The sequence below is a fragment of the Sciurus carolinensis genome, chromosome 1, assembly GCF_902686445.1.
Source record: "Sciurus carolinensis chromosome 1, mSciCar1.2, whole genome shotgun sequence".
NCBI classification, from domain to species: domain Eukaryota; kingdom Metazoa; phylum Chordata; class Mammalia; order Rodentia; family Sciuridae; genus Sciurus; species Sciurus carolinensis.
This window is the reverse complement of record NC_062213.1, coordinates 101,914,689-101,934,491: the sequence shown is the minus strand read 5'-3', so window position 1 is coordinate 101,934,491 and position 19,803 is coordinate 101,914,689. Positions and strand designations below refer to the sequence as shown.

At 42.9% G+C, this 19,803-nt stretch overlaps 1 protein-coding gene across 23 annotated transcripts in view; it reads right to left on the bottom strand.

Annotated features, from left to right (window-relative positions):
- Pde4dip (phosphodiesterase 4D interacting protein) overlaps window positions 1-19,803 on the bottom strand; it is a 204,053-nt gene that overhangs the window by 1,665 nt on the left and 182,585 nt on the right. For 12 of the 23 annotated variants that reach the window (XM_047551351.1, XM_047551344.1, XM_047551408.1 and 9 more), the window contains 15 exons: window positions 19,023-19,074; window positions 17,788-18,011; window positions 16,997-17,149; window positions 14,931-15,116; window positions 12,742-12,993; window positions 11,466-11,597; window positions 10,915-11,034; window positions 9,282-9,471; window positions 8,561-8,685; window positions 6,395-6,634; window positions 4,390-4,503; window positions 3,603-3,829; window positions 2,505-2,648; window positions 1,350-1,488; window positions 1,027-1,073 (listed from right to left, as the gene is read on the bottom strand). In XM_047551351.1, coding sequence (XP_047407307.1) covers window positions 1,027-1,073; window positions 1,350-1,488; window positions 2,505-2,648; window positions 3,603-3,829; window positions 4,390-4,503; window positions 6,395-6,634; window positions 8,561-8,685; window positions 9,282-9,471; window positions 10,915-11,034; window positions 11,466-11,597; window positions 12,742-12,993; window positions 14,931-15,116; window positions 16,997-17,149; window positions 17,788-18,011; window positions 19,023-19,074 — 2,345 coding nt within the window. Of the gene's footprint in view, window positions 1-71; window positions 132-1,026; window positions 1,074-1,349; window positions 1,489-2,504; window positions 2,649-3,602; window positions 3,830-4,389; window positions 4,504-6,394; window positions 6,635-8,560; window positions 8,686-9,281; window positions 9,472-10,914; window positions 11,035-11,465; window positions 11,598-12,741; window positions 12,994-14,930; window positions 15,117-16,996; window positions 17,150-17,787; window positions 18,012-19,022; window positions 19,075-19,803 lie in introns of all 23 variants that reach the window. The other 11 variants (XM_047551316.1, XM_047551336.1, XM_047551329.1 and 8 more) reach the window with 3 other exon arrangements.

Here is a 19,803-nt window from a genome sequence, read left to right as displayed (position 1 = left end):
GGCATCAGGAAGTAGAGAGAGTGGCCTGCACACTAGAGGTAGCCAGTGGGAACTGGAGGCTGCTGGGTTACCTTGGCTGGGACAGGATAAGGCTGTACAGAGGCAATCTTGTAAGTGTTGTGCTACAGAGGCTCAGGAAAGAAAGGAATCATCAGAGAAGAACCAAAGGGAATTAGAAAACAAGAGCTAGTTAAACCATGGCCCACCCATGATCACAGTGTGGGGGTCAACCCTTTTAGGATACAGTTTAGGAATATTTCTAGGAGTATGTTCAACTGCTCTGACAAAGTTTAATGTCTAAGTTTAAAGGTTTAGTTTCTGATTTTAAAACCAATTAGTATATTTCAAGTTTTTCTTCAAAGTACTTCTTAGGGAGTAAAAAGTACTTAGCATTTAAGTAAATGTAGAGAATGTCTGGCAAGTATATATATTTGAAAAAAATCTCTTGCCTTAAGATTTAGTATTTATTTATTACCAAATTTTATTTTATTTTAGATCAATGAGACCAAGTGAATTTTTCATCATGTTTTTTAAAGAAAAAGATGTGTCAAAATCAAATTGCTGTTTTTAACATAATATTTTGCACTAAAATCAATTTTTAAGGTTGTGCCTTACTCTGTTTTATCATAAAGTAGTTTAGGAAAGTTCAGAATGCCCAAATGACCGCTAGATCCCCTTACAGACAACTAATTCCCAGAGAAAGTACAAATGTTTCTGCCCTCAAGGGTCAACAGAACTGCTTTTCTCCTGGCTCCTTACTTGATTGACATCAAGGAGGAAAAATTGGGATAAAAAGGAAAGATGACGACAAGGCGAGAGTAAGGCAGGGAAGGGAACTGAGTGGGCAGGAGAATAATAGGATGGAATTCTAACAAGAGGCTAACTAGGAGCTAGGACCAGTCAAGTGGACTGGACATCTCCTGCTGGGAGGAAAAATCAGGTCAGTGTCACCTACAAATCTGATGATATACAGTGATGTGTTGGAGGCAGGCTCTTTGGCTCTGACAGGTATAATCTTTTCCTTACCTCCAAATTAGTTCTTGCCTTCTTCAAAACATCATGTGTCCTGGTCACTGAAACAACAAAACAGTCTCACTAAGCAGGAATTACCAGCTGGGCCCTATTTGCTGGGCATGTGTGTTCTAAAGCATTTTCTTCCAATCTCTTCATCATGGCCTCTTGCTGTCCCCTTCTTCCCCTCCCTCTGAACCCACAATTACTCATGGCACAGGAGGGTTGGGCCCAATGCATCAGACTCTCCCCTCCCAACATTCCTGTGCCTCTCTGGTCACTGTTCATCTGCAAGACCACCCCTTCCCTCTGCTGCTCCACAGCTCAGGGGCACCTACGCTGGCTGACGATGAACTGCTCCATGTTCTCCTTCTGCTGGTTGGCAGTCTTCAGACGCTCAGCTGTGCTGTGAAGGAGCTTCTCCTGCTTGGATACTTGGGCTCGCAGATCCAGGAGCTCCTTTTCCATTAGCTCATCCTGGGGCAGAGGGACAAGCTCTCAGACAACAATTGGGATACCAAATGTACCCTGTGCTCTGTGGCTCTTACCAATCCAAAGCAGAACTCTACAATCTCTCAACAATCTTTGGAGTGTGTTCCCTCATTACAGTCTTTTGATCCTCCAGTTCAGGATAGTTGAAGAAGAAGCCACAGGTAAGAATGTGGAGAACATGAAGGCCCCCAAACAGACTAGCACAGGTTTATAGTCCTGTGGCCAAGGAAATCTGACCCCAAACAGGCATAAAACTCCCAACTGTGGTCAAGACCTCCAATTCATTCCTTGTAAAAGTTCTATCTCACCCCATCCATACAAGACTTGGAATTTCAGAGATCAATGTATGCAACACAGGGCTGCCCTGATGACAGTGTGCAAGTCTCTAAATAATCCATACAAATGTGAAGATGGTAAAACATCTTCCATAGAATTAGCATAGTTAGATCCCAAAAGATAACAGCAACATTAGTCTGGAACTTGAATATCTGGAAAGGGAATCAAGATACTGGCCCACTCCAGACCTGGCAATAAGAGCCAGCCTGAGATTAGAGCAGATACTTGGGGGGAGGGGGGGGAGTCTGGCACAGAGATGAAAATTTAAAAGATATGTTGGGATTCTAGGAGCATGACCATAAGAAGCTGCGGTTTCATGGTGACATCCTCTGATCTTTTGACCAAGGAGACATAAGGGGAGGAGAAGCTTCAACAGGCCCCTGAATTTCAGTTTACTCAAATTTCCTTTATAGTTTCTCTGTTTTCTTTCTTTCTCCTCTTTGATTTCTGATCTTGGAGTATGAGGAGGAAGTGAGATAATCAGAGCTGCAATGAAAGCAGCCACCATGGATCAGGGGTTTTCCTCCAGGATGTTCCCCTAAGGTTCTGTCCATCCTAACTTCCCATGTGACTCCTGACCCTCAGAAAGCTATGGGACTAAGGAGACAGAACCATACCAGAAACAGAAGAGTAGAATTTGAAAAGGGAGAAGACTGGCCTCTTACCACTTTGCTAGGCAGTACAGGGCCATGGGAGCTTGGCAGGGCCGCTCGCCAGAACATGGTCAAGAGGGAGGCTGACTCCTCTAGGGTGTGGTGCAGGGCACTGATATTGCTGTATAGCTCACGGACTCCTTTGTTGCCTGGTACCTGTGGAAAGGGGACCGTGGTGAAGCCGAGACATCTCAGGGCTCAGGATATTGCAGGCCTACACAGGAGTCAAGTTTCCTTTGCAAAGGAGGCACAAAGTATGGGCTGTTTGAACCTGTAAAACCCTGGCTCATCCCTTTGAGGTTCCAGGACTGAAGTGCTGCTGCCTTTACCTGGAATGCCTCCTCCACCTGGACACACTATAAGTCTGTCAAAGCTCATTCCCATGTCATGTCCTCTATAGACCTGTTATCTTCCTCACCTGCGACAAAGGACCCTTCTGCGTTGGTCCATTCAAGGCACAAGAGGTGGCTTCTCACATTGTGCTCATGGTACCTTAGTTTGCTTATCAACAGAGATCTGTGTCTTGCCCTCGAGTCCAGGGCTGTGTCTCTTCATCCATGGGCCTCTGGTGGCTCAGACAGCACAGTCACTGGTCCTTGGTATCTCTGAACAGTAAAATACTCTAAGAAGCACTGCTTCCCAGCCATGCTATCTCAATAAAGAAATTCCATGGTGTCCCACTTCTTACCCTTTTCACACACAAGGCCTTTATAGATGCAAATCCCTTAGTATCTGTCCATCTGATTGATTTTACTCTGTCCACATGAGCCAGCATGACTGTAACAGGTAATAAACTACCAGAGGGTGCTGAGTTCAACACAGCACCACATGGATGGCAATACTTAAATGCTCTACTGAGGATGGTGACAGAGCTGCACAACTTCCTCTGTGGTTCTGAGGGAGGATATCTAATTGAACTTATCTACAACACAGTAAAACTTAGAATGAATCAGGAGATAGGGAAGCAAGGGCCTGGCTAGAATAATTGGAAGGTACTGTCTCTGTCATTGGGAGATGCAGAACACAAACATAAATATTAGAGAAGGAGTTAGAATCAGAGGGAAAAGGGCACAAGGAAAGGGTGCACCCAAGAGCTATAGGCATGACTACCTCTGAGCTCTGAGCTTCAAGGCCCAGGAAGTTGCATGTGAGCTTCAGGAGAGACAGGATCTTTTGGACCAGCTGTTTTCCCTTCCCAATCTGCTCTCTGAGAGCAGTATAGTCATCAATGTGACCTATGACATGGCGGCCATGCTTATTGGCAAAGGAGCCATCAGAAGCTTCACCCTCCAGCTTGGGAGGGTTCTTCATTCCTGGAGGAGCATCCAAATCCAGCTCTGAAAAAGAAAACCACAATAATATAGAATCTGCTGTCATTCATGATGATATTCTCAGTTCCCACCAATGCAAAGAGACAGTGAAAGAGCCCAGGATCAAGAAAGTTAGCCTTCAAAACTTCAGGGTAGGTCAAGCCCCTAGAGACCTTCTGGTTTCTTTATTTTTATAATCTTTCTTACATCATTGCATGATTATAAACTTGCCAGAAGATAAATTTTGTCTTCATTGACAAGTGGGCTATTCAGGACAAATATTATTATAAACATGAAAAATTCTGGGTAGAAAAGGCAAAGATAAGTAAATCAGCTGGACAAAGAGAGCACATTTAAGAATGGAGGGATTGCAGGGCAATGATGCAAACAGAGCAACAGGACAACAGGGAGAAGCAGAAGAATGAGAAGAAAGGCAGCCATAGAAGATTCAATGAATAGTACTGAAGGCTTTGTGGCACACAGAGAAAATTTTCTAAATTCAGATAGCATACTTACAGAGAACCAACAGTTATTTGCATTAATAATTTTCCATCATGGTGTCTGAGCCATTTAGTTGCCATATTTACCATTTGTTCTGGTGACAATGGCAGTGTCTGAGCCAGGAGAAGAGGAAGAAGAGTTGGGGAGGACCAGAGCAGCATTCATGCCAATATCACGAACTGGAGGGGAAGTAACCGAATCTAGGGAGTAAAGACAAACCCACTTTTCAGAACACCTGGAACACTCTGCACCCCAAATCATGCACAGCCTAGTCTTCACCACCCAAGGTCTAAGTTGACAGGACTCCCCTTTCACATTTTTAGCATCCGTATGCCACAATGAAAAACAAATCACTTTGCTTGGTATGTTTCCATTATTCAAAACAAAAGAATGTAAATTCCCATTTAAAAACCTGTTACATATCATTTTATAAACCCAATTTTGAGTAGAATTTTGTATGTGCTATTTTGTACAATGCATAAATGTATGTATACATATGTTAAAATGTTAATCGAGGCCTGTAGTGCAACTCAGTGATAGACTGTTTGTGTATTATGCACAAGACCCTGGGTTTGATTCCCCAGTACTGCAGAAAGAAAGAAATAAAGTCATAAAAAAATATGAAGGGTCAAAAAGAAGAGGAAGGTACTGCTAAGGGGAATGTGGGTCAGGGTGAGGTTTCCAATTCAGGCTTCTGAGGTCTGGGAAAGGGAAGAGGAGCAGGGACTAAACCATGGGGCTGCATCTTGGCTGGTGCAAGGGAAGACACTAAGAGGGGAAGCCTGATTACAGTGAAGAGATGTGACTCACCACCATGCCCATCATGGCAGCCCCAGAAGGGTGAGACAGCCACTCAATAAATGCTGAGCAATTCCTGCCCGTTGAGTATGGTGCTTAGCATTCCACAGACATTTTTTATTTGATGGCCACAAGAAGTTCATGTAATTGTCCTTTTCATTTGACAACTAAGATCATTGTTTCATAAATTAGCATCCAGCACAACCAGAGAAAATAAGGAGTAACCTGACTCAGGAACATCAGATAAGAGAGTTTGAAAGCTCAGCCTTACAGAAACCTGAGCATAAGTGACTCCTGATTAGAATGAAATTACAGATATGGCCATGCAGGTGAGTGGAGAGAATGGGTTAAATGGTGCATCAAAAGGAAAAACAGAAGATGTAGAAGTTGAATGATGTGTCAAGAGCTTAGGTATGAGAGCTCTGTTAACTTTCAAATTAAAGTGAGGGAAGCAAGACTGAGACCAGATATTGAGGAAAGTAAAACAGATCTGGTGAACACGCGTATCTGCAGAGGCAGGCAAGAGGATGGAGCAGAAGTGGATATCTGTCACCTGGAATGAACACGACTGCCACCCAGTACTTTCCTAAAGCCTGGTTTCCTTAGGGACAGGAGCATTTTGCCACATACTGAGTTCCCCCAGGTGAAGGAAAGGGAAGCCCCTCTAGAGAGTGTGGGAAAGTCTGTGATACTGAGACAGAGCCTGGTGAGGTAGAAAAAGACACAGACTGGGAATCAAAATATCTGGTCCTAACCTGGTTCTGTTCCTAAGTTCTATGAACCCTAACTTATCCATCAATGTCTCAATGCCCCATTAATGCCTCAGTTTTCTCATATGAAATATGGAGATAGTAAAACCTGCCCTACTTCAGTGGAAATTAAATATTTGAAAATGCTTGGTAAATTTTAAGGGACTACACAAATACAAGGAATAGATGTTAACATATATAGCTGATAATTATTGAGCAATTCTTATTTCCAGACACTTGAATATGACTTAATTTAATTCTCCAAATAACCATAAATGGTATATATTTTATATTATTCCCATCTTCGAGTTGAGAAAACCAAGGCTTCAACACATCACCCAAAGCAAACAACCTATAATGGCAAACTCAGAATCTGGAGACAGGTCTGACTTTAAATCCCATGCTCTCAGGACACCATATTAAAGCCTCTCCAATTTGAACTTGACCCTAAGGAACCTAAGAGAAGCAAGATTACCCCTTCCACTGCACACATATTGGTGTCACCCCACCGTCAAGGGGCTTCTTGATTCTTTTTCCTTCCTACCTTGAAAGAGTGACTGCTTATTTCCAGGGTCAGGGTTAGCTGGGATGTTCTGGCTCACGGAGGAGGGACTGAGGATGCCTTTGCCAGTACCACCATCCAACTGCTGCTCCAGCTGTAGCCGCAGACAATTATTCACTTGAATGCTCTGCTGTAGCTGCCCTCTCAGAGCTCGTATCTCTGCCACCAGGTGGTTCATGTCACTGCTTAAAGGAAATTGGTGACAGCCATCCAGGCTGAAAGCTAAAAGAAGAGAGAGGAGGGATCTGGTTGCATTGACCCATGTACTACCAAGCACTTGTGAGAACACTGTTCTGTGACATTCCTTTCTGCCAAGGACCCCACTGTAATCTCAGGGGCTTGGGCAGCCAATCTGTGGCAGAGATGTTAACCATTCCTGTGTAGCCTCTGGGACACACTGAGGTGGCACATTTTCAGCCTGGAATCTCGCTTCATGCACTTAGAGGCATTTGATTGGCAGACATTAACAAACCTGTTATCTCACCTCCATATTAACCTTATTCTGCAGACTGGAGAGCAGGATCCTCCAAGGCAGGAGGTCAGTACTCAACTAGAGAAGGGTAGGGGCTGAGGGAGAAGGAGATTTGATGACCTCTCTACCCAGAAATCAAAGAGGAAGAGGAGGAATGCACCAGTACCTTTCATAACATGTAAGAATGGGAGTCAGGTACTTTAGAACAGGGGTCCTAACAAGGTGAATTTTTCAACTTCTCCATGTTTTTCATCTCTACTCACCACACATATCTGTACATACTAGAATGGAGAGATCTCAGAAATATTTTACCTTAAAGCCAAATATATTTTAAAAGACTGAATTTGTTTTGGTTTCTAGCAAGGCAAGAGGGTGCATACACTCTACATGCCTTATATCACTCACACCTGATTGCATCTGGCCCACGGCTCTTTACCCATTAAGTGATTATTTGAAGACTATAAATCTCCTCTTGTCACTTCATTTAGGTGTGGTTAACAAATGATTATATGAAAAAACTTTTAATTCAGATACCTTATTGGATTTTAGAATTAAAAATAAGGAATTATGGAGCTTTAGTGGCAATAGCTTTGCAATAAATCCTAAAAGACCCATGAACAGGGGGAAATGGCATTAAAGGGGAGGTGGTTTAGGATCAAGTGGCTTCAGAAACAAATCCAAAGTTTCTCTCATACTCCTCCCTTTCTTTCCCAAGATCCAAATTCCAACTAAGTTCTACTTATTGCTGTATTTTTTTAATGAACAGTTTTTCCATGTGTCCTTCTTTATCTTCCCAAACACCTTATATTAAACTCTTACTTTTTAACCCGAGAGGTTTCTCAGATTCTAATGTCTCCAAAATGTCCCACCAGACTTAACATCTTAAATTGTTTTTATTATGTACTTTCTTTCATTGAAAAAAAAAAAAAGTATAGTTATAAACCGCTAGGCTGACTTATGGGTTTTCTATACTGGCAGCTCTTATTTCACTAATCTGGCTTCTTACTCCCCAATCAAGCCTCTTCTATAGACAGGCTGGTCTCGCCAACATTCACCATGGCTTTGTACATTTGCCATTCACTCATACTGGTAAGGTCCCTATACTTCAAGTTCTAGTTCATTTTCCCTTTTTAGCAAACTAGGAAACTAAATTCAGTTTTAAGAAAATTCAAATGTGCCTACTGAAAATACCCTTCTTCAACTAAAGAAGACAAATAGAAAAATATACCAAAATTCTCAAATACTAGATTATTACTTCAGCAGGTGGTAAAAGTCCTCCATAAAAATGCTTAATATTTAAACTCAGCCTTGAAATTTTAGTCCTATTAGTGGTGCTTTTGAAGATTTTTTTTTCTTTTGTTTTGTTTTCAATCCCTTAATTTTCCCACAGTGGGTTGTTGGGGGACAGGGTCAAGGCACAGAAGTATGACTGCATGGGCTGTCATTATATATTATTTATAATATTTAAGAGCTTCACAAATGATGATAGCACCAGGACAGTTCTTTGCATTAAAAACATAGTATAATCTTGCATTGATTAATTTTTTTTTCTAGCTGCCTAAGTAGGTGAAATTTGATTATTATGGCCTTTTGTAAGGGCATCCAGGCTGAATCTTGCCCATGCCACTAATGTCTCATGCTTGGGCCTTAAGAGGAGAGACAGAAGGAAAACATACCTTTTAGTCCTTTTTTAGAATTTCCATGAAGTGCCTCATAGATCTGTAGCTCCGACTGCAAGGACTGGAAGAGCTGATGTTTTTCTTCACACTGTTGCTGCAGGAGGGCCAGCTTGTGCTGCAGTCTGCCAGGGAAAAGCAAGGGCCCACTGAGCTGGCAAAGCTACTCAGTCACACTGGTGCAATACACTGTGAGTCAACTTTTGCCTGATAGAGTTTTAGCTCCAGACATCAACTCAGGGATCAGGAAGACAATCTCCTTTACTTTACAGATGTAGAAGTAGAGCCCAAAATAGGTAAAGTAACTTAGCATGAAGTAGCATTAGCTACCTCACCTAGGAGCAGGACAGACACACCAGCACAATGTCTTCACTGGTCCCTCAGTGCTCTTCATGCTGATAGGTGGTTGTGGAGCCTGTGCTTGGGATTAGCATCACTCAAGCTTGTGCTGAAGAGGCAACTTCCAGGTAAAGGCGAAAGTAATGTCCTATATCTAATTGAAAGCATGGGAATGGTCTTTCTCCAGTCTCTGATACATGCAAGTCTTACATAACTCCACTTTGGAATATAAAAGGTATTCCCAGAGAGGCCCTCCTTCTGCTCAAGGAAGTAGGAATAGCAGATGGGGAATAGGTTTCCAAAAGAGGACACTACTGTCTTGCCAATATTCCTTTTAAATATGAAAATGAAGCCCCCTCCCTATCAGGGGGTTCTCTCTTACCTGGAATCATTTTCCTGGAGGGACAGACGTTCCTCCCTGAAATGCAAGATTTCCTGTTGCTTCTCCTGCAAGTCTTCCAAAAGTTGCTGCCGCTCCACCTTCTGCTGCTCCAGCTCCTTTTCCAGCTCTTGAAGCCGGGATCGAGAGGAGAACAGAGCTTCTTTCAGGCATTCTGTTTCCTGTGAGTGCCCTGGTGGGCAGAACAACAGGTGTGGGGTCAAAGTTCAGCAGGGAGATGAACTCTAGTGCACCAATCCTGACAGACAAAGCTAAGGCAAGGCTTAGGGGCACAGAGTTTGGCTTACTGTACCCACACATGCTAAGGGCCAGTATACCTCCACCTTTGCAATGCCTGATTCTCTCATTTACCATGGCCTCCCTCTCTCTGAGAAGACATTCTGATATCTAAAGCTTACCATTTTCTGGGTGTTCACATACTGTCTGTTGAACAATCCACCTTGAATTTGTCAAAGATCAACATCAGGATTTCTTGTCCATGGTTTTTAAAATATATTGTTTTTATCATTTTGAAAATTGGAACATTTGTTCTTTTGGCGGCTGGCAGCATCTCTCTGATCGCAAAATTTCGAAGATGATCAATAGGGACCCTGACAATAAGGCTGTAGGTTTAGTCAGTCTTCTGGAAGGGAACTTGCCTGGGCCTAGCAAACAGTACTCATTTAAATCTCTACTCTCTTCTCACTAGTGAGGTCTGTTCTATTCTTTCCAAACATGCAATGGTAGTTTAGTCACTCTGCCTTCTCTCTTACTTATTAACTTTTGTTATCTTCCCCAAGCAGGGACCTTTCCTCAGAAGTCTGCTTCAAAGTGACTGATTAAGGAACTATCTCTTGAAGCCGTTTGCCTCCTCAAGCATTTCTTCATTCTGTACTTAATCCACTTATAAACAATTCTTAGCCTTTTTGTGAATATTCAATAAATGTTTGTAAAAAAAAGAATTTGTGATGGATTATACATTGATTTGATTGAGTCAATTAACACTAAATCAGGTGCCTCCCAGGTCACATGGGAAATGACACTCACTTATAGATGCCCATCAAACACAGTTGGGTGAGTTCTGGAGAACATATGCTAGACTTCCTGTCACAGAAGTATAGGACTACTGACCAGAGAGTAGCCTGAATATATATATATATATATATATATATATATATATATATATATATATATATAATGAGGGGATGTGGTGAGGTGACAGAAGGCTGGCAGAAGACCATAAGGGACACACAGCTGCAGTACAGTGTGGGAAAATGTGACAGGATATACACATATACACATTTCTTCCTTTCATGGGTCCAAACCAGTTGTGAATGCAAGGAGGCAGAGTAAATCTCAAATTGATAACCATTTTGACAGCTAGTGAGTCTGGACCTTTGTAGGTGGACTTTACAGAAGAGATGGACTTCTTGGGAGGGTCATGGTTGGAACCCTTAGGAAGCAGCCCTTTATGGAGTGAGAATAGCTATGAGAATCTTGAATTGGTAGATCTGGATAGCTCAATAGCTGTTATCGCTACCTCTCTACCTTCTTTGCTTCTCCAATTGGTGATTGATGTGGCCAGGGAATAAAAGAGACTTGGGTGTTATATAGTCTGTGATTTTTGGTCACCCACCTCTGGAAACATGACTCAGCTGAGCCTGAAGACTCCGGTTTTCTTCCCTGAGGGCTCGGTTCTCATTGTAGAGCTGAGGCACAGACTCCAGGCTCTGACCATAGAAATGAGAAGTGGATCCTGTCCCAGGAAACATACATTTGAGTAACTAATACTTCCAAAAGTTTCCCATTCTATATCTCCCAAAGATCTCTTGTCCCAACCCAGCAGAAAGCCTGCAGAACTCCAAGTGCCAGCAGCTCAGAAGAGCGTGAGGAGAGGCAGGAAGTAGCATAGACAAGTATGTAAGCAGACTAAGTTTGATGTAAGAAAACAGTAGAGTCTGGGGACAAGACCTAGTTCAGCCTGGAGGAAAGTTATTCTCTAAGCTCAGATACAGTCATAAAGTAGGAATAACAACACTTCAGCATCTTCCTTGCTGGATAGTCTGTAAGGACCAAGTGAAGTAAAGTACACCAAAGGGCTTCAAAAACTGAAACTCTGCCAAAGGATCCTTCCTTCAAAAGTTCCCCAAATATAGACAGAAACAGGAAGAGCTGGGCCTCCCCTACCACTATCACGAGCAGTGGAGCTGAGCCGGTGTTCCAGCTGCTCCCTCAGGCGGTCATTGATACAGATGGACTCTTCCAGGCGTTGGCGCAGGTTCCGGATTTCACCAAGATGCTCTTCCAGCAGGTCAGCCCCTGCAGCCATTCCACCAGGACATGGAGAGAAGTGGGAAATGAGATCCTGGTTACTGAAGAGGGTGGGAGAGGGATCAGCCTCAGCATGATCCCTAAAAATCACTATCCTTCTGCTAACTTCCTTCTCTCACACACGCACACAGGGGACACAGTTAACTTTATTTAAAGAGTAAATGGACTTTCAACCACAGGATGTCCCTTACTAAGGAAACCCCACAGGCTAACTCTCACACAGGGACCTGGTAAAGTTCCACATGATTTAGAAAAATAACTGACTGCTCTGGTAAGAGCATGCCTACCATCTGCAAAGGCCTGGTCACTGCCTGGTGTGTTTGAGGATGACAGGGAAGGTCTCGCTCTACCTTTCTTCTTACTGATATATGACTGAGCAATTTTTAGCATATTTCTCCAATCCTTAGAGAGAAAGTCTAATTTAAAAGCACATGACCTTCAACTTACCCCATGTGGTTAAGGACCCAAACTGAAAGTTTCCCTCAAATGGCTTTTAATATGGCAGGAAGAAGCAGGATAGCCTGCATTAATTGAGGGATCTGAAGGTACATTAGAAAGGAGAAAGGAGCACCCCCATGGGGGGAAAAAAAAGGATGCAGAAAAGAACAGTAGAAGAGATGCTAACAATAGACCACATCAACTATACTATTTTGTTTTGGGCTCAGTCTTTTTCTGAGAATTACAGTGGAACTGAACTGTATTCCAGTATCCACCTGCTTAGTTACACCCTTCCACTTGAGGTGATAGGTTTTTGTGAAAAAGACATATGTGTGGGTGGGGATTTCATAAACCTCATGACTGACAGAAGAAAATTCCTGTGAACATCTGCCTGGCCTTCTAGAAGGGTCTAACAGAGTGGGCTGCAAAGAGGTCAGGGTTTAGGAAGGAGAACGACATGTGTGAGAGCACAGGAGGTAGGTCCCTGACTTTTCTATGGCCTTGAAGAGTGCCGAATCCCTCTGCAGGGAGAAGGCTGCACTTAGAAAGGATGCAGTACTAAGACTGCTCTCTCATTGTACTCCTACTCTGGGAACCAGGGAGTGGGGAGGAATGAAGAAGCCCTGCCCAGGTAAGAAGGAGCAAACCGAATGATATTCTTTTCAATGGCTGAGCCTCTCAGCTTTGTGTTTACCTGTGGGTTTGGAGTTAAGCTGACACACCGAAGAACCTGAAGAGATGTCCCCAGAGACACTCCCTTTCTGAGGTCTCATGATGTCCCATTGGCCATTGCTACTCAGATACCCAGGTTCCAGGATTCTGCCCAGTTCTGTGGTGCCCCTCATTGGAGAGTGGGATTGGGCAGTGTTGAGGTAGTGGGAAGAGCTGGTTTCTGAATGGCTGCTCAGCAATGTGGTTGTGGAAGCAGGAGGAACAGTGCTGGCACCTGCAGAAAGAAGTATCAGTAAGAAACCAACAGGGTGTCAGAAAGGAAGGACCAGCAAGGAATTGTGTGGTTACTAAAAATGGAGATTACCAGGTTTCAGAGGTCCCATCCACTGTGAGATACCAAATGCATAAAGACTTAAGACCTATAGGGGATAACTTGCACCCTTTGTATTTCCAACCTGAGATGACAAGAGGAAAAGGATGGATAAAATAACCTGAAAGTCACCTTTGTATATAAGGAAAAGTCCAGCGACCCCACTCCTAGCTCCTACTATAATTCCTCATGACTGAGTCCAGGAAGGTTCAGAGAAGTTCTGGAAATAGAACTTACTCCCAAAGTTAGGGATCAGAGCATGATGGGATATAGGATTGAGCATCCCTGAGAACAGGAATATTTACCCATGAGTATTTGCTGTCCCTGGAAGCTAACCAGTAAATCTTTCTATTCCTCCTTTGGGGTTTTCAGAGGAGAAAGAGGACATGAAATCCAGCTAGACAAGGCAACCCAATTCTTCTAGACTGAAGAACTCTATTCTGAGGCTGAGAAAGCCCTATGTAAGGCAAGTTGTGATCTGGATCCCCCACCAACATGAGTCAAGGAACTGGAAGGTGTCACCACACCTGCCCAAAGACCACTGAACCCATTCCAAGGAGAGAGGCCTGACCTTGCATTGCATGGGCTGATGCCTCCATATGTCCTATGAAACCACAGGCCTTTCCCTTGAGCCCCTGGAGCAGAGGTAAGAAGTGAGGTGACTTTAAAAACTGTAAAATTCTGCCTATGTGACCTGTTTCTGGCCATAATTAGGCAGCTTTTGAAGGAAAGACCCTTTGAGTTTTCATCTTAGCTTCTATGTTTAAAAAAAAGAAATAAAAGAAAAAGCTTCACATGGGAAAGAAGGCAAAAGAGGTGGGCAGGGTCATAGTTTAGAAAATTCAGAAAACTGCTTTCTTCCAGGGAATATCAACATGGGCAGCAGAACAGACATGCAGCTCCCCCCTAAGCAAACAGGAACGAGTGCATCATTTCCTTCAATCTAAACTACTAAGAGGGGTTAATGCAATTTTCACTTGCCAATTTACCTCCAGTTTTTCTAGTTGTTCTTTAAAGCACTGTTAGTAAGTAAGTTCATCATGCAAAGGTTTATTTTCCTTCTTTGTTTTTCCCTAAGCCTAAATTGTGATATCACACACACACACACACAAAAAAAAAAAAAAAATGATGAAGCATCCAGCCCATAAATACATTAAATTATTTTCTAAAAGATGGTTGTATACAGCCTATAAATTATGTGACTACATAAGATGAACTATCTTTGGGATCAGAGGACAGAATTTACAATCAGACATTATGATTTGTGTTTATGATTCCAGCTGCCCAAATGTCTCTGTCCCAGGGTAGACATCAATCTTGTGCAACAGAAAAAGGGGCTCTGTCACTTCTGCTTCTGAATCCCTCTACCACCACCCTGTTGCCTCGAGCTTATGATGTCAAGAACTAAACTTGATTAAAACATTTCACAGCAGAATACAAAAACCCCACAAAAGAGTCCATTCATATATGTGGCCATCTTTTTTTATAGTTTTGTAATACTAAGTAGAAAAAACACAAAATCTTTCTCCCAACCCCTACCAGTAAATACTTCTCCAAGCTGCCTGGATTCTGTACACTTGGTGGTACCCTAACCTGTCAAAAGTGTGTGAGTTCCAGTTCTAGAGCTTCCTGAACATATCCTGTAACTGATGAGACACACACATGGAAGAAAACAGCAATACATTTCAAAATAAGCAAACAGAACTTTCCCTCCATCTTCTGTTCATAGCATGTGCCACTGTTTGTTTGTTTTCCAAGTTCGCCATCAAGCCAAAGCCATGCAGAGCAACACAGTGTGAGACTGCCACTCGCAAGCACACAAGGGCAGCAGACGTGCTCACTTTCTCCCAACTGCTTCTGCAGCATCTGCAACTCCTGTTGGGCCTCGGCCAAGGACACCACCGGTGTCTCACAGCAGCCAAGGAAGGGAGGACCAAGGGGGCTGAAGGGCAGGAAACTGGATGGAGCTGAGGGCAATGGAGCCTGGGGAAGGTTAACCGGCTTGGGTATGGAGTTAAAATGAAAGCCTAGAAACAGAAAGTTAGGGAGAAAGGAGACAATATCATTAGAGAGAAAGTGAGAGAAAAGCATGGGTAAAAGATTGAGAAGGTGAAACCATTCCCTGACCAGAAACCACTTCGTGAAGTGGTTCACACTTAATGTGGTACAAGATGAGCCAGCCAAGGGTGATCATTGCTTCAGAGAGGTTGGCCTGGCTGACCTCTCCTCTTTCTCCCTTGCCAGGGCTGTCTTATATACATGTTTTTTGCTCATCTTGAAATCAATTGACTACAGAAGGTAAGGGGGCATTACTGACCCTCACCCCATGTCAGAATTGGCCATGCCTGAATGATCTCAAGAACTGCTAAGACATTACTTCCAGCATGTATCAGTCCTTGATCCTAGGAGTAATTCTTTCTGTATCTAGAACTCCTCTTATAAAAGCATCAGGGCCCATCTCGAGGAAGGCAGGAGTTGATAGGGCTGTCGGGAAATTTGCATAACTAGTAACACAGTTCAAGATTCTGATAGAAACTAATGTCAGCATATTCAGTCACCAGAGGAAAAATAGAGGTCTTGATTCAGTGGTTTGCAAATCTGTCTAGGCACTAGAACTACTTAAGACAAACTCTTACTACATGCAGATTCTTCAGTCATTAATGCAGACGTTCAGAATCATGAACTCTGAGAGCAGGGCTTGGAAATTTTCACTTTGAAAAATCTTCCACATGACCTTTATGCAGCCCATCTATAGTCAGGTCATTGTGAACCCTGGGAAGTTCCAATATTTGCATCTGTTTCCTCTTTACTAAAAATAGTTAGGGGGCAGGTATCCAATGGAAGGACCAGAAATTAAGACTGACCTGTGGAGACTGTCTAATGTAGAAGACAAGAAAATGGTTACATTCTAAAACCTATCCTTTGCCCAATGATGCTGACATCATGACTGAGCAATACTGCAAAGACATCCAAACTGCCAAGTAACACAGCTCAGGCCTCTTTTAGGAAAGTCTTCTGATTTTAAAACCCCCAGTTTTCTGCTCTGTGAACTGAGCATTTAAGTAGATATCTATAGCTCTGGGTAAAAAACTTTCCCCATGATCTCCTGATCTAGTTGCTACACACTCTGTCCCAGAAAGTTTGTGCCCAGTCTCAGATAAGTTAGGGACACTTCTTATTCCTTAAGATTGTGATTGAATTGCCCTCAGAAGAGAGGAGGGTGGCAGAAGAAAGCACTGTGCTTCCCAGGAGTACCCATATCCATGTCAGGCTACACTGAAGGCAGGCAGTCAGGTGTATGGCGCAGGAGGTAAAGACAAGGATGGCCCTTTCCCTGCCATCCCTTGTGTAGAGCTGTGCGTGAACAATACAGCCCCTGGCAACTATGCGGAGACATATAGGTGAAACATAGCTGTCTACTTGCCCCCAGGATATACACTATGTTCATGTCAAGGTCTAGTAATATACTCATAAATCCAGGAATAGTAGTATAAAATGAATAGAATTTAGAAATAAAGTAAGCCACACCACCCATTGCAGAGGGCCACAATGAAAATCACCTGGTAACACGTATACAGGATCAGTAAATGGGAATTTCTTCCCATTCCTTGACTAATCCTGTAAGAAAACTTTGCCTCTTTGTTTCCCAGGTTAAATAAAAGAAAGAAATAAAAATGTTTATTCTAAAATTATTAGCCAACTATTGGTAAAATTGGTATGCTGATCAAAGCCTGTCATGGATTACTTATGTTCTAAATTTTTTTAAAGTCACACACAATTGGTGAATGAAGATGATCTCTTGATTTTGTCTAGAATGTAAGGCATATATGTCTCTAAGTTCACACCTTTGTCCCTGAAGGAAAGTCCAATGAACAGCTAAGGTACAGGAGATGAAGCTACTGCATACCTGGATGGCCCTGGATGGCCTCCTTGGGGGCATTCTGGGAAGTTGGCAAGCTGATAGGTTTGCTGCTGGACTCGGCCTTAACCCCCTGAGATGCACTGGTTACTGATGGTTTAGAAGACAATACAGCAGAATGACTTGAATGATGGATGGAATCTATAAAACCCATGAATGAAAGAAAATGTTTGATGTTCTACAGAGAACTGGAATCCTGGCCTTATATTTAACTAGGGGTACCAGGGCTAAGGTCTTGCTGTCAGAAAAAGCTCCAAGCACAGGCACTTTTGCAGTGCTCATTTTCTTGCTTGCAAATAGTTCCTTTAGTAAGGCAACCCGCTTCAGGGGTTGGGTTATAGCGGGGCTCAGAGCCCTGAAATCATGAAAACTATACCTCCAACAATATCAGGGACTGGCAGCAACTGTGGATGCCCACAGACACTCAGAAGATACTGCTCAGGAACTGCACTGCAAGAGAGATGATGTTCAATCTTAAAGAAGGAGGACTATCAGTCAGATTCAGTGAGGAAGAAAAGTCTTCCACCATTTTGTCACTCTGTTCTCCAAAGATTGCCTTGAGTCCAACAGCAATATATGCCAATGGGTAACAGGTTAACACAGTAACTTGAAGGGTCTGGGGCAGAGCAAAGTCCCTAAGCCATGGGAGCTTGTGCTTGGCACTTGGTCCCAGAACCATGTTCAGCCTGATACACACCAAGGTAGAACTATAAGGCCTGGTTTCCAAGGTCTCCACTCAGTCTAAATAGAAGGGCACCTCTCAGAAAAGTGGAGGCTACCTGAGTGACCAGGTGAAGTTTTCTTCTCTTCATAATGTGTATACTCGCTGGCTACATCCATGTCAGAGCAGGCTTCCAGCTCATCAGATAAGAAGGAGGTGCTGCTAGGAGAACGGTGGGAGTCAGACAAGGCATGGCTGCTGGGGAGTGAGAGAGACTGGGCATCCAGCTTGGCCTGCAGGACTTCAATCACTTTTTCCTTCTCCTGCAGCTCCCTGCTGAGCCTAGTGGGAAGAGAGGTGGACAATAGGTGAAACAAAATTCACTCAGTCCAGCATGTCCTGACTAAGGCTTATGAGAAAAAGTCACATAAGCCAGGAGGCCATTCTGCATAGAACAATTAAAATAACTCACTTCTAATTGGTGCTGGAGGGCAGGTAGGGGGCAGATGGAGAATGGACAACATCTACCCAGTATACTGGCCCCATAGTGTGCTCAGGACCTGGGAGATAATTAGTCATCTAAGGTATGAACAACTGCAGCCTGAGGACTATTTCTTATCTCCAACAAGACAAGTAGAAAATGTTGAAATTAAGCATTTAAAAGCATAGAAAAAACATTGTTCCAACATCTAAGTCTATGTTAAGTAGAATCATATAATTGATTGAAGTGTCTATGATGGATTAGAAATAAAAACAAAAGCAAAACCCAAATACCTTGACCTTCACCACAGATATTCTGAGGCACAACTGTGACACAGAGAGCTCAAACTCTCTGTGGCTACACCTTACCCTGAGCCCATATCTTATAAAGCATTATAAGAAGTGACCCATTTAATGTTTCCTGAGGCATCATAGCCTCCCAGGGATGTACAGCTGGGCCTCTTTCACTAGGTACAGTCATATGACTCTTTCTTCTCCAAGGAAATTGGGTGATCATTAAGCCCAGCTGGCAATCCAGCTTAGGACAGGCCAACTTGCTAAAAAGTTTACCCTGCTCATTAAATACACCGGGGAAAAGCAGGGAAGGCCCCTGGGAAAGGTGAGAAGACTCTTGAAACTTATTTAGTTCACTTGTAGGTCAGGCTAATTCTAGGTTACTAAACCTGGAAAATTAATGTGTTCATGGAATCATACCAAAAAGGAAGAAAGGATTTGGTTTAAAACAATAGTAAGGTGTTCATTGAATAAATGAATTCATTACATTGAGTTTTTTCCCCAATTTATGAAGTTGTGGCACATTTCATCCCTTGGGTCCTAGTCCTGATACCTTTATAAGATTCTCTTCTGAATTACCTGAGGGCCAGTGGCTCAAGTTCAGCTTGTTCTTTCTCATTTTTATGATCCTCTGCAAACCAAATTCAGAAAGAGATAGTAAGAAATTAAACAGATTTCACTTCACACATTATAAACACAGGGGTTTATATAGACACAGAATAGTGATTACATGTGTGTCCAGAATAATTATTTGCAGGACCTCAGTTGTGTCTATAGATGTGAGGTGGCAGACTCACCTGAGTTCACTACGTAGACCTTCCCTGATCATTCTGACTTTGTCTGCCTTGAATCAAGGCAAAACATTAAAATATCTTTTGCCTCACTGATCATGAGATACCTCCCAGGTCCCCTCTCGAATACTCCAGCCTTCATATCCTGCCATAGACTGGCTCCCAGATATACAGCTTTGTGTCCCATTACTGCTTTCATGGAAAACCTACTCTTGTCTCTGAGGAAAGGACAGCCCTGTTCTACCTTTGCACCTACTACCAGTAGATGGGCTAGTTTTTCCCTCAAGTCTGAGCCTGCTATAGTACCAGGAAATTCTCTCTGTGTAATAGATTCCATAATAACCAACATATCCCTTGAACTACCATAGCACTGTCTTAATTATGTCCAATATAACTTTATCCATATTTGAAATACATATATGTATAATACTATGCAATCAATGAAGAAACAGATGACAAAAGGAAATGTAGTTTCCTCAAAGCAGGTTGATGGCAACATCCAGGCTGAACTTGCATTTTTCAGTTCTTAGTTCAGGACTCTCCACTGTAACAGGGCCCTTTCATCTCCC